We start from the raw sequence: 13,510 nt of genomic DNA on the forward strand, positions 1-13,510 counted from the left end.
CTGAAGTACGGTAATAGCTTACCGTCTATTACATGGGACCCATAACGGTTGAAAAATATGTGTTAGGTAATTTTATACATATGTTGTGCTGCATTTTAGAGGTTAAAATGTTAATTAAAATTAAAATTTAAAATCTTTAGAATAGGTTGCAATTTTGTTTGTTAAATTTAAGTAATAAACGAAAATTTTTATATTAATTAATGATAAATGATATTTTATATCTGCAAGTTGGTTACAAGATTACACTTTTACACGTCAATCTTTGAAATAACTAGATGAGGATAGGCTTGTCTAATTGTTATCTAACATTTTAGTAGGTAGATTGAAATTTTTTATTAATTCAACTAATTCTAAGGTCAGTAGGTCATTAGGGGCGAATTTTCAATCCTTGTTTTAGATTCATTATGAACTACTAATTTGGTTGGTTATATTTATTCATTTATTTAAAGTAAAATGCTAACTTCATACTGGTTGGTTATAATATTCCTCGAAATATTTGTCATTTTACTTACAAATGTTCCTGTCGCATTTGTGTTGAATTAAACTTCCAAAGTTAATAAATATTTTTTCTGATAGTACATTTAGTACATATTATGTCATTTGTTTTGCAATATTTGTACGAGTACGTATATTTAGGTAGCTTTATGTATGAATTAGTCGAAACATTGAGGTAATGCGACCGCATGTGGGTAATTTAAGAATTAATTACTCATCGGGTTATCTGTAGCGTGAGTGTTTACGTCGCGGTCGATTCATTCATTAAATAAAACATTTCATTATATATTATAATTTCTATTTATTCGGAGATTTTTATAGAATTTTTATTTTTATTGATTAATGTCCTCTAGTAAATAAACAACAGTATGTTTACACGTCATTAACAACGAAGAGTAGACAACACTTTACGTATTTACAAATAAAACTAAGAGACTATCTACATAGCTTGGTCGTTCTCAGACTTTATCAATAAATCGCTTAATATATCAACTATCACTGGTCTACATATACAGTTTAAGTAGAATTAATATTATAAATTTAATTTATACAATAATTTACACTTATAGTAAGATAAGATTATAGACGATAAACGAAGATCACAAGAAAGAAAGGAAACAGAGAAAGAAGAAATTCGAAAGAAAAGAGTTCAACGCGCCTACACAGTGTTGTATAAGAATATTAGGTATAATAATATAGATTTATAAATGAAGATATCACTAGGCAACGATAACGTAACGTAATGGTTATTTAATACTGGGTATGCACACTATACGCACAGCGTTTAGGTGTCGGGTGGGCGCTGCTGGTCACTGGGACTGGGGGGCGCCGGCGCCAGCGCCGAGCGGCGCAGCTGCTGCAGCAGCGCGGGCTCCAGCGCCGGCCACCAGCCGCCCAGCAGCGGGTACTGCGCGGCCGGGGCCAGCGGGGCCCGCACCTCGTCCTCGGTGGCGCGCTCCTCCTGGTCACTCGCTACCACGTCTATGTCTTCCTCCTGCTCCTCCTCACAACTGCTGTCTCGTCGCTGTCGCTTCTCAGGAGCATCGTCAGGAGCCAACAGAGAAGCCACATCAAATTGTCTCTTGCGCGCCTGGGCGCCGCCGGGAAGTCGGCCTGCTCCCCAGAAAGGTAAGGGCAGAGCCGTCGGCGGCGGCGACTGAGGCGGTGGTGATGGAGAATCTTCGCCGTCGTCATCAACAGCCAGTCCCATGTGTTTCCTTACTTTTCTTTGAGCTTTACGTCTTCGGAAATCTCCTTTGCGAAAGTCTTCAATGTTGGCGGGATGTATCGCCCAATAGTGTCCTTTACCGTTGGCCGATCGCCCGGCTTTCACGAAGCAATCGTTGAGAGACAAATTATGCCTTATTGAGTTGCGCCAGCCAGGTCCACGGGAGCGGAAGTACGGATAGTTGTCCAAAATGTGCTGATAGATGTCGGAGAGCACTAGCTTGCGTTCCGGCGAGCTGAGGATCGCCATGGCGATGAGACCGATGTAACTATGCTGCGGTTTCGGCTCCTCGGGCTGCAGAACTCGTTGCTGCAGCAGCGACATGGAGAGGGCCAGTCGAGGCCCGTAAGGTGCGTAACACGGTGCCACGGATGGCGGGTACAGGCGAAGTCGCTCGGCCACTGCATAGTTATACAGTTGCAAACGATAGTGATCCAGAGCCGCGGCGGTAACTGTTGGCGCGTCCTTGCCGAGCGGCCAGGGGCCTCCTTCGGCTCCACTGCACATGTTGCCAGGCGGAGAGCGTGGCGCGGAGTGCCGCCGGCGGCCCGGCGGGCGCGGGCTGCTGCCGGCAGGGGGCGGGGAGCGCGCGGCTGCAGCCAATCAGCGCGCCGCCGCTACTTGTATACGTGTTTTTGTTTAGCGACGCCCCACTCCAGTGGCTTTGCAACTCCACGCGCCCTGCCTTGAGGCTACCAGTACTGACTGCAGCAAAATGCTTACTTACAGATTGGTACTCTTAAGAATCATACATTCTAGTACTAATATTTGGACATACCGTAACTTAATAAAGTTTAATAATATGTATGTATAGGCGCATTTGAAATAGTACGTATACATATAATAAAATAGTAGTATAGGACAATAAAAACTAGTACCTAAATACCAAAATAATTATTGATTTATTTGCTTCAAAATAGTAAAATATTACAGTAAAATATTACAATAAAATATTACATTAGATAATTTATGGTGTACATTTTTTGTCTTTGTGTAATGTAAAATTTTTAAATTAGTCTTTCGTAATGATGAATCACTTTCTAAATTATTGTATGTAATTATTAATTATGTATGTATAGTATACTTGTTATTTTAATCATTTTGATGATTTGGTGATTAATTAACAGAAATGTTCGAATTTTTGTAACACATATTAACAAAACTTGGTCTGAAAATTGCTGAAGATTCGCTACGACTACCGTTGCTGTCGGTACTTAGCAAAACCGTTACAAATGACAACTTCGTAGCGAGTGCTTCCCTGTTATTTCAGAGATATCACAACACGCAACAACACATTACTTCTCAGGAGGCGAGCGAGAAAGAGACACAGATATAAAAATACTCCACCCCTCCGCGTTGGATAGGGACAGACTATCGTGCAACAGTTTCACATGTCGCTGTGACGTGGTGATGAGGACATATCATCACGAAAACCTTTGAGTAACAATCGAACTTACTCCGTTACAATAAAATTGAAATTGCTTTATCAGTTTAGTGGAGTTATGTCGTTGTTGGAATAGTGGGTAGGCAATGAAAATAAAGAGGTTCGAAGAGCTAGCGTGGCGGCGAGTGCGAGTGGGGCAGCGAACGATATCGGTGTAACGCAACGCTCCGACAATGCAGTTGCCGCCCATTTAAATACGCCATTTTGTTTACTGTCTCCACGGCTTGTGCTTTTGTGTTTTATACAGAAAGCAGTGTTTTGTGGAATAAGTAAATTACAGGAAATATTTACTCGTTTCAGCGTAGACAATGGATACGGGTACTGCGCGGTACACGGATGACTTGTTAATCGATTTTCTTGCTTACTCATTATCTCCTTTACGTTATTTCAGTTATCTTATTAGTTGGCTTATTTGAGTTTAATAAAATTGTTGAATCAAAGCATATTTATTATAATATATGTTTGTTATAATTATACACAATCAAATACAAACGGAATTCTCTACCACTTCAAATATTTTCGTGCGATTTTAAAGTTCTCACGTTATCAACAACCGGTTTGCTTTTCAGTGAACTAATTACCTACTGATAACTGAGATCCACCACACCCTGAGAACCACATTTTTCTCACCGTGTTCCGTGTAAAATTATCATTTAGCAAATGAAATCAGAAAATATTTTTTTTTCTTTTCATTACTAGATAAAAATATTATTATTACGTATATTACAATGATGGGATACAAATTCAAACTCTGCAACTGTTTCAAACCGTGATACATGAATGTTAGTTGTTATATTTTGAATTTAACTGACAACATGACCTGTCTAGGGTTTAATTGTTAACTTGTGACTCCGTCTTAAATTTTACTTTTATCGGAACAAAAATTTACTTAGTGTTTTATAAGACTAAATGTTGTATGATATTATTATCTTTATGTGTTTAGGAAAATGGCTCCGGGTTTTCTTAATAAAAAAGTTGTTGTCAAATATTTTCTTAGAAGAATTACTTTTTCAACATTATTATAAATGCAAAACTAACTATGGTATACTTATAAAACTTACAAATCCGATTATTACAACATTTCAGCCTTTCAAACACAACACAACAGAGTAACAAAAACAATTTATTTCGATGCCCATTTAATTCGGATGTGTGTTGTGTAAAACCGGTAGATTTAATTTTAAATCCGCGTCACGTCCGCGGCAGTTTTAAACAAGCGATTGCCACGAAAACAATTGCCCACTGTCCACTGTCCACACAACAAACATACATTTTAATTATTGAACTGTAAAGTACAATCATGTACACTCTGTAATTACTACACTGGAAAATAATAACGTTTACTTTAATGTAAACAGGGACTGTTGCCGACAATGTTACATTTTATTTTATTACTTAAATAAATGTGTTAAAATTTTGGTTTTAAATTCGGTTGTTTGGTGTGTAGTGTATCTCTGTAATATCTGCATGAGTTTTTATAGAGTTGATGTGTGTGAGTAAAAGTGATTAAGAGGGTAGTCTAAACTTTATGTGATGGAGCAGCTCTGTATTTTTTTTTTTTAGGTTCCGCGCATCTAATGAAGTTATAGATTTTTTTTTGTTGGCATTAAGAAATAATTTATTTTGTTTCTGTATTTGTAAGCAAAGTATAGTATTGAATATAGTATTTAATAATTGCAGTACTTTTCTCACTTTTAACTTTAAATCTCAAAGTTAACTGAAAACATTAACGTTGTAAAAACAACATTATTCTCTAACATAAAATGTATAACATTTTAATAATTAATGCAGATTGATTTATTCATACCTGGCTGTTTCCCATTGTTGTTCTAATTGCCGACGCCGAACCGCGCGGCAAGACGGAGGCGTGTCGCCCCGCCCACCGTTCCCAAAACTCTTTGTGCTGACTGTACTTGTGTAAATTCATTTATTTTTCACGCTCATTGTACTTACGCCCTGCAGTTTATTTTATGTTTGCATTGTCTGTGCGACTGTACACTGTGGTAGGCGTGACTTTATTTTGTGTTTATTTATTTATGTAGAGAAAATGTTTATTTAAATTTGTTAATGTGCTGACTGTAGGCCGAGGTAGTCAACTGTCAAATTAAACCCTTTTATATGCTGGTTATGTTAGGAATCTTATGTAAAGAAGAGCGAAATTATTACTATAAACTAGAGATTCTTCTAAACTCTATCCCACTACTAACAATTAAAGAAAAAAACTATTGGTGACTGACCTGTCTGGATCTAGGTATTGAGCTGACTATAATCTTGAGTTCGACAGCCGCACTTGGTAAAATGTTTTGTTTTAAAAATAAATAAGCTAATGAAATTATTGTAAACAGTAAATAGATAATAGCGAGCAAAATGAAGCATTACAAATAAAGAGAGGCAACCCTAAGAATATTGTCGCCTACAGTGTAAACCTAACCTTATAAGACTAGCGTAGTAAACATTTGTTCAATAAACTCGAGCGAACGTGACGAAGAAAATAACACAAAATAATAATACAGCGAAAAAATATATAAAACAAGAATCAAAGGGAGCGTTATGTTTACGGAGTTTCCATGTAAAATAACTTCGGTATTGAATTAGAGACTTTGTGTGGAAAACTGTTCACAAAATATTTTGGCCTCACAAAGAAGGTATTAGGCGACAAGGGGGAATATAATTTTATGCAAATCGTCGCCGCCGCCGCCGGCTGACTTTCGCGCTGCTACTGAATTTGTTTATATCTGCCGGGAAACAAGCGCCGTACTTTGGCTTTCGACGACTCGATCGATGTGACTGCTGTACAGAAGTAACTTCTAAATATCGCAAAATGTGTAAAGTTCTCTTTAATTTTTTTTATTCTGATTTGTAAATATTTTTATTTGTAAATATTTATTTAAATAAGTTTTTAAACTGACATGGTCACTAACATTAGAACTTAAAACAGGATATTTACCATGTTTATTTATGTCTATGAGTTTCCGATATTTCGGCACTGTTGCAAGTGCCATGATCACGGATGAACTTACCTATAACTTGAAACCTTTGGGTACAAGTAACGCCTATGTATCTATTATGAAATATTACCTCTTACTCAGCTGAGCCGTTGAAAACAGAACCTTATGATTAATCAACCGCGTAGAACTTATAAATCAGCAAGGCAATCCACTTATATTCTTTCATCAGTTCAATTTGTAGCCAAACCCGCAGCCAAGTTATATTAAAACATTTTTGATTTCACAAAGCCTCGTATTATAACGGTGGCCCGCCCAAACATATTGAATGCTACCCTAATCTTAAATTATCGTACTCCACAAAATAAAACATATCACGAATCCTTAGTCATGTCTAAATCTGCGAATAAAGCCCTATCCTACCTCAGACTAGTCCCAAAGGGATTTTATCTGAGTCTTTTTGTACACATTCATAGATACCCATACTTATAGTCACAGAGTAGAATATTTGTAAGAAATACGTGTCCTGTCTGTGCAGTGGGTAAGGAAAATGTAGTCAAAGTTCTGTGTTCTGTGGTGAAGCCGTACATATTTGGATCACAAAGCACGGACGCACGAGTCGATTTAATACGCTTATTTGAAGATAATCCCCGTCCCCTTGCAGAATACCTCGGCGATTTGCGAGACAGTTCCGTTTGCAGACATGTTTCATTAACTATATCGTAATATTATATCATGTTATGTTGGTGGTCGCTGTAAAAAATATGATGAAGAAAAGTTTTGTGTTTTCGTTGTGATTCTTATAACGTAGCCGTGCTACGAAGCTACGGCGTAGCTGCTACGCAAAAATAGTTATTTTGTTTGCTTATGATTAAGCGAATTAAAAATAACTAGTGTTTAAAGTTTAACTTTACTCGAGTAGTGTTGATTAAACTAAACGAGATACGGTTCGGGTGCAAAAATACAAGAAAATTTAAGTAATTTGATCTGCCTGCCGGTTATAAATATCAAATAATATATTTGATCACACGACCCCAATAAAACAAATAGAAAATACATAAACCATTAACTACAGCAAAAAACAAAGTCTTTCAGATTACACAAAAACCTTTTATTTGAAGTATTAGGTACACGTAGAGAAGTACGAAACAATACAAAAACGTTACTACATACAAATAGCTTGTTATTTTCGGTTGTGTCTGTGTTTGGGGGGTGGGGGGTGGTTCGAAGTGGGGGGTGTGGGGGGCTAATTACGTCCCGGCGTCGGGGGTGAGGCGGGTACGACGTTTGACTCCCTGCCTAGATAGCATGATGTCTACGTATATGTAAGTACGTACGCTGTTGTAAATCTTTACGAAGCCTCTCTGTTTTGGTGATAGGATGGTTTAATATTGGGTTTTATTTTTAAATCTATGAGATGTGTTGATTCAATTTTAGTTTCGTTTAAGAAGTATTGTATTCTGTTTTGTGATTAATTTATAAACAATCATTTTAATTTGAAAATCAGTATTATGATTTGATGTAGTAAAAATAAAAAGATTTTTGTGTGTTTAAAAACTAATCCGTGCGTATGTTTCTACTACCGACTGAATATAAAAATCAATGATGTAGATAAACCAATGAAAGCATTTGTGAATGCACGTTTATGAACATTTAATAGTTCAGTGGATGCGTTATATTTTTTTCATAGTGGGAACTCAAACTTTATTGAAAGTACTTCATAATCACAATCACATTAAAAGACCTCCAATAAAGTAGATATTAAATAAACACATTACATAAAATAAAATGATAATACCCTCTTGAAAACCCCACTCGAGCTAATAATATTTTCTAAGAAGCAACACTTCTGCTTCCACAAGATACAAATGTAAAAAAGAATCAGTATCGAGACGCAACACTTGAATAATCACTTATTTTATTAGGGCGAGATATTATTCATATTTTTTGTTGTACCAATTGTGTAACAGAAAACTTGAGGCGCTCCATTCAAGTACCTACTGTAACTCTATACAAATTGGCACCTCCATTGAGGTCGGTTGACACTTTTATATAACCACGATTAACAGTCAAACGAAATTAGAACCCAATAATATTATTAAATGTTTTTTCTTCTATAAACGGGACAATGAAGGTCCCCCTTCCCAGTGACTTGTGAATAGGTAATGGTAACTCGGATTACCACCTACGTATTTGTGTAAACACAATAAATATTTTTTGGGCTCGCCCTTTATCTACTAAGTGCAGATCGAGAGATATTCCTCAGTGTTTAAGATACATGCAAAGATAAAGATTCAGAACAATTATTTAGTTTGAAAGCAGGAAGAGGATATTTGAGTCACGATAAGAGTAAACTCACTTTACAATCTTTGCAATAAACTTTGAGGTTTTGCCCACACTCAGGCTGAGCGGAGAAATTCTAAATATTATGGTGCCAATTGTGTTGTAATATGACACGAAGTAAAACGCAATGATGACTATTTCATAGCTAGTATAAAACAATCTGATCTGAGCTATAAAATATTTTAAGATTGTATTAAGCAATAAGGTTCAAAAGACGCGTAACTATTGCCATCTTTCATCTGCTCGTTCAAGCATGAACTTGAATGATTTGAGTCATTTGTATAGACATTACTTCTATAGATCAGCGTAACAATAGGGGTCAGGAAATAACCAGTTGGTCTGTTGGTAAGGTGATTTAAATGCTTTTTAAGTATTGAGGAATTTATTTTGGACAGGTCTTTCTCCGTGTGTGAAGACCTTTACCTAGCAGTGGGATAGTAATCTACTGATCAACAAACGACAAATCAACTGATTGACAAATGCAAAAAATCTTCAACCAAGTAAAACACTAGAAAATCATACAATACGTGTGAATTCCTTGTTACAAGTAAAATTTCACACTCGTCCTCAATAATTTCTAATCGAAAGGTAAGTGGCACCACATAATTAATGCAGAGCAACTGTTGTGATTGAATTAACCACAGTCGAGCGCACAGCGCACTTCCCCCGTGGACAATAGTGTTGTGGTAACTAAGCGCGAGGATTAACCGACGTTAAGTGGATTAGCACATGGTGCCATGGTGCGCCCGGCCCTTCCGACCGCCATTGTAACATTTGTAACGACACTTGAGCTTATGCTACCGAGAACTGATTCGCGAAATCGGGAATCTATTTAATAAATATCACGATTCTTTGCACGTTTTTTTTTCGATAATATTTCGTTCAACAGGAAACCGTATGGCCGTAATTGATATAATTTTTGCCTTGTCAAAATATCCGGTCATGGATTTGTGTCGGTTTATTCTGGTACGATATTGGTTTTCTTCGTTATTTTTTAAAGATATTATAAAAGAAGATAAACTGACGTCAAATTCATTTAGAATTTAGATTACAATGATTTCTTTTTTTCGTCTCACACTACGTTTTTCTCCTGTGTCGTAGGTGCGTTTACAAACATACAAGTTCACATATAACATCATACCCAAACCCGAAGCAATAATTTGTGGATCACACAAAGAGTTGCTCATTGCGGAAATCGAATCCGCCACACGTTGCACGGTAGCCGTTTGCCCAGCCACTGCACCAAGCGTGCAGTTAATTATAATGATTCAGCATTAATTTTTTTGGTTCCATTGAATACCAGATTATTATTCAGATATTCTTTACATATTCTGAAAACATGTCCAACTGGCTCCTGTTAACAGACACACTGCCTATTCTATATTGCAAAGTTTTAAACTGTATTACTGTTAATATCATTAGAACTTAAAACAGGATAATATTATTTTTTATGAGTTTCCGATATTTCGGCACTGTTGCAAGCGCCATGATCACGGATGAATAGTTCATAATAAACATTTACCAAAATATCCCGTTTTAAGTTTTAATGATATTACTAGTGACCATGTCAGTTTAAAAACTTGTATTACTGTTATAACCTATCTCATTTTGCGACGAACATATCACCAAAACCCCTCTCTTTACTCATATTACATTAAGTACACACGAATAGTTCAATAGATCACACTCATGGCTTCTCCCATAAATGGCGGAAGCTCTCGAGTGGTCAACGGAGCATACTTCACTTACCATGACAAGAGAGAATGGGGTACCATTGTCCCAAAGCTACTGTTTTCACAATAAATAAATACTTCATAAATATTTAAACGGTTTTATTGTTAGTTTTTTTTTCTATTTGAATATTTGATCTTATTGTGTTGTGTTTAGGTTGGGTTTGCTTTGCTTTTGATTTATTGTTGTCTTTATTTAGTTATTCCTTTATTACTTATCGTAACTTGCTTTTGTATTGCGCCTATGTATTTACTGTTTTTACGCAAATGAGTAGAAGTTATTAGTTCATAGTTGTCAGCGTAAACTAATACATTAATTTAAAGTAAACTTTCTTATTTATAATATGGTAAAGTAGAATTGTTACGAACCTTATAAAATTTAATCCTTAAGGATACTTTTAAACAACTAGTTTATTTGTCATCATTATCATACAGCGATAGTGTTGTAAATAGAACACAAACAATATTGTGGTAAGGTACATATTTGTTTGTACCTAAGCCTATTGATATTATTGCCCGAAGGTTTTAGACGACGCAGTGTTTAAGTAATTAAGTAGTGGTTGCCAAAATCCTCATTTGCCCCTGTTTCCTAAAAAATCAAGGATATCCCAATTGAAATCTGTATTGCTTTACTTCATAAGGCTTATATTATCCTTATTTACAATAAACTTAACCATTGAACCACAAAATGATGTAACAATGTCCAAACCAGATGTGCACCGTGTACAAATCAAACATTTTCAAGTCACACACATGTAAGTACATGTAGTTTCTAAGAATGAACACAACAACACGCCTCCAAGTCCGTCTAATTCAATTACTGTGCTATTGTCCTCAAAGTTTTTGCTCTCAAACATTTCATATAGCCACAATGGAGTTATTTTGCCAACAATAACTGTATTCCACGGACAATGCTGTCGACACTCGGACACGATGACGGAAGAACACCTTACAGATGAGATCAGAAGTACAAGTCTGTTTACGATATAATTATAAAAGATAGAAAAAAAAAATAAGGACAGATATAACAGTTTAACATAAATGTCAGATACTCTGTACTACTCTTATACCCTAAGAACTATCTGGTACGATGTGTTTCACGCTCATCCCCCCATATCATTCACTTGCGCGAGCCATACTTTGGAGTGAAGAGCGAAGCCTATCTGTCTATGATGCCTCACAGAAACTCGTCGTGAATCTACGCTAGCTTGTTTTATGTTTCGCCGTGTGAGTGAAGTTACGGTAGACCTAATTCCCTTAACCCCACTTATCAGCAACGCTCTTGGTAACTCCTCTCGTAGTATGGTTGTCCATGGGTGGTGCTGATTGCTTACCATCAGGTAATCCGTCTATTCATTTGCCCCTTCTCCTACAAAAGAAAAACACTGGCACTGCCCTAAAACAAAGTATTTAGGCAAATATGTACTCAAAAATTAAAACTACTAAGTATTGAACTTCTGTTATACCATGCACAGTGACAATTGTCAATATTTTTTTAACACTTAAAAGTAACTGTTCATGAAACATGAATTGTATTTATACGTGAAGTGTTTATCATGTCCTGTTCCAGATACGATCTTAATCTGGGATTAGTGAGGCGTTAGGACGCATTGTTAACTTTAGTTAAGTGATGGCACCACCTATGTGGGACAATGCAGCCATTCAGTGGTCAAGTTACTCCCACGCGTCTGAACGACGATTAGAGCAATCTTTGTTAGCCATCGTGTTTCCGGACCTATTTAAAATATGTTTTCATTATGTCTTACCAATTTTTTCACTTATTATAAATATCATCTCAGAGAAAATAATTGTTTTGATTTTTATTTCTACAGGCAATGAGCTTTTACTAGTGGTCGCCTAGTGGTCGAAATTCGACCATATACGATTTAATTTACAATACCACTTAACATACGTTCAAGGATAATTTGTATTTAACGAATTGCTATTAGTTTTGTAAAATTCAAATATATATATGCCGGTGCATCATGAATAACCAAACCTCCTTCAATTAGAAACCTCTTTTCATATGAGACGTGAGAATACCATCGCAATGTCTATCGATTTTGACGTTTTGTCAAATACGATCAGATACTATGCATGTGTGTGTAATGTTTTATTTATTGATTTAATGTACTTTATAAGCATTATTTTTGAAAAATATTAACGTTCCGCAATTCTCCTACACATAAACTATAAGTGTACCAAATTTTATGCTCCTACGTCCGCGCAATTTTCGTAAAAATTGTTACAAAGTTTTTGCTTCACGTATTAATATATACAGGGTGTCCCTGAAATCGACGTCCAACGGGCACCAGATGATCAGCAAGGTTCCAACTGTTATCAGAAAAATATAAAAAAAATTCTAAGTCCTACAGTTTTTAAATTACAGTGACTTATGTGTTATCCACGAAAAAGTACACCCTGTGCCAGTCTTTTGACTCTTGTTGCTACAAATCTTTATTTTTTCGTCTGCAGTCTTCCTTACATTATCCTGAATAGTGCTCCAGTAATATGGAATCATAAATTCTTAGCCAACTGCTTTAGATTGGGAAACATTGTTAGTTTTAGAGGAACCAAATACTCTGAATAAAATTTTTACCTTACTTTAAGTGACTGTACTGAATAAATTATGTATGGCGCTAGTAGTGGCAAATTTCACCAAAGTTGGCGCATTTAATAAGGATTATAAAATGGTATAGCACTTTGCACATTATTTCTTAAATTCGACACAAAAAAAGATTTTTCAACGAAACTCGGTTTCGATGAATTTATTTGAACTTACTAATATTTCTTCTTGTGTACTCAAATCATACGTTACATCCTCGTATGCACTACACAACACTTTGCACGCGATTTGTTATTTGTCATGATGTTGAATATCAGCGAGGATCTCTTGTCAAACAACATTGTCTGTCTACTCATGATTTCGCTTGCAGCTTTCGTCGGCAATATTACTAGACTTACTAGAGGAACTGATGTTGTGTATCTTGTTTCACTAAATAATATTGAATGATTGCAATATGATGTTCATAGTGCATCAAACGCATTATCAAATGTGTAGTAAAATCAAAAGGAACGGACGTGGCAGATTAATGTACACAGCATATCGACGCGGTAGTGCTATGGTGTAGATAAGTTCTTACGCACAATTACTCGTCATATCCCCATCAAAAAAAAAGAAATGGATGAATCCTCCGATTAAGTTACGTGTTCTTGTGATCAAATGCGGGATGAACCATCAAATATTCCTTAGTTTGTCGAGAAAGAGTTATTTGCACCATTACAAGGAATTGCAGGTAAAGCAAAAATTAATTTAAAAAATAAA

General features: G+C 36.1%; 1 protein-coding gene across 1 annotated transcript; it reads right to left on the reverse strand.

The window, feature by feature from the left end:
• Positions 1–771: 771 nt before the first annotated feature.
• Positions 772–2,251, reverse strand: LOC118274056 (forkhead box protein C1). Its single transcript, XM_035591411.2, has one exon. The coding sequence runs from the start codon at positions 2,228–2,230 to the stop codon at positions 1,280–1,282; it is 951 nt and encodes a 316-aa protein (XP_035447304.1). The 5' UTR covers positions 2,231–2,251; the 3' UTR covers positions 772–1,279.
• Positions 2,252–13,510: the final 11,259 nt, after the last annotated feature.

The sequence above is a fragment of the Spodoptera frugiperda genome, chromosome 3, assembly GCF_023101765.2.
Source record: "Spodoptera frugiperda isolate SF20-4 chromosome 3, AGI-APGP_CSIRO_Sfru_2.0, whole genome shotgun sequence".
Taxonomy (NCBI): Eukaryota; Metazoa; Arthropoda; class Insecta; order Lepidoptera; family Noctuidae; genus Spodoptera; species Spodoptera frugiperda.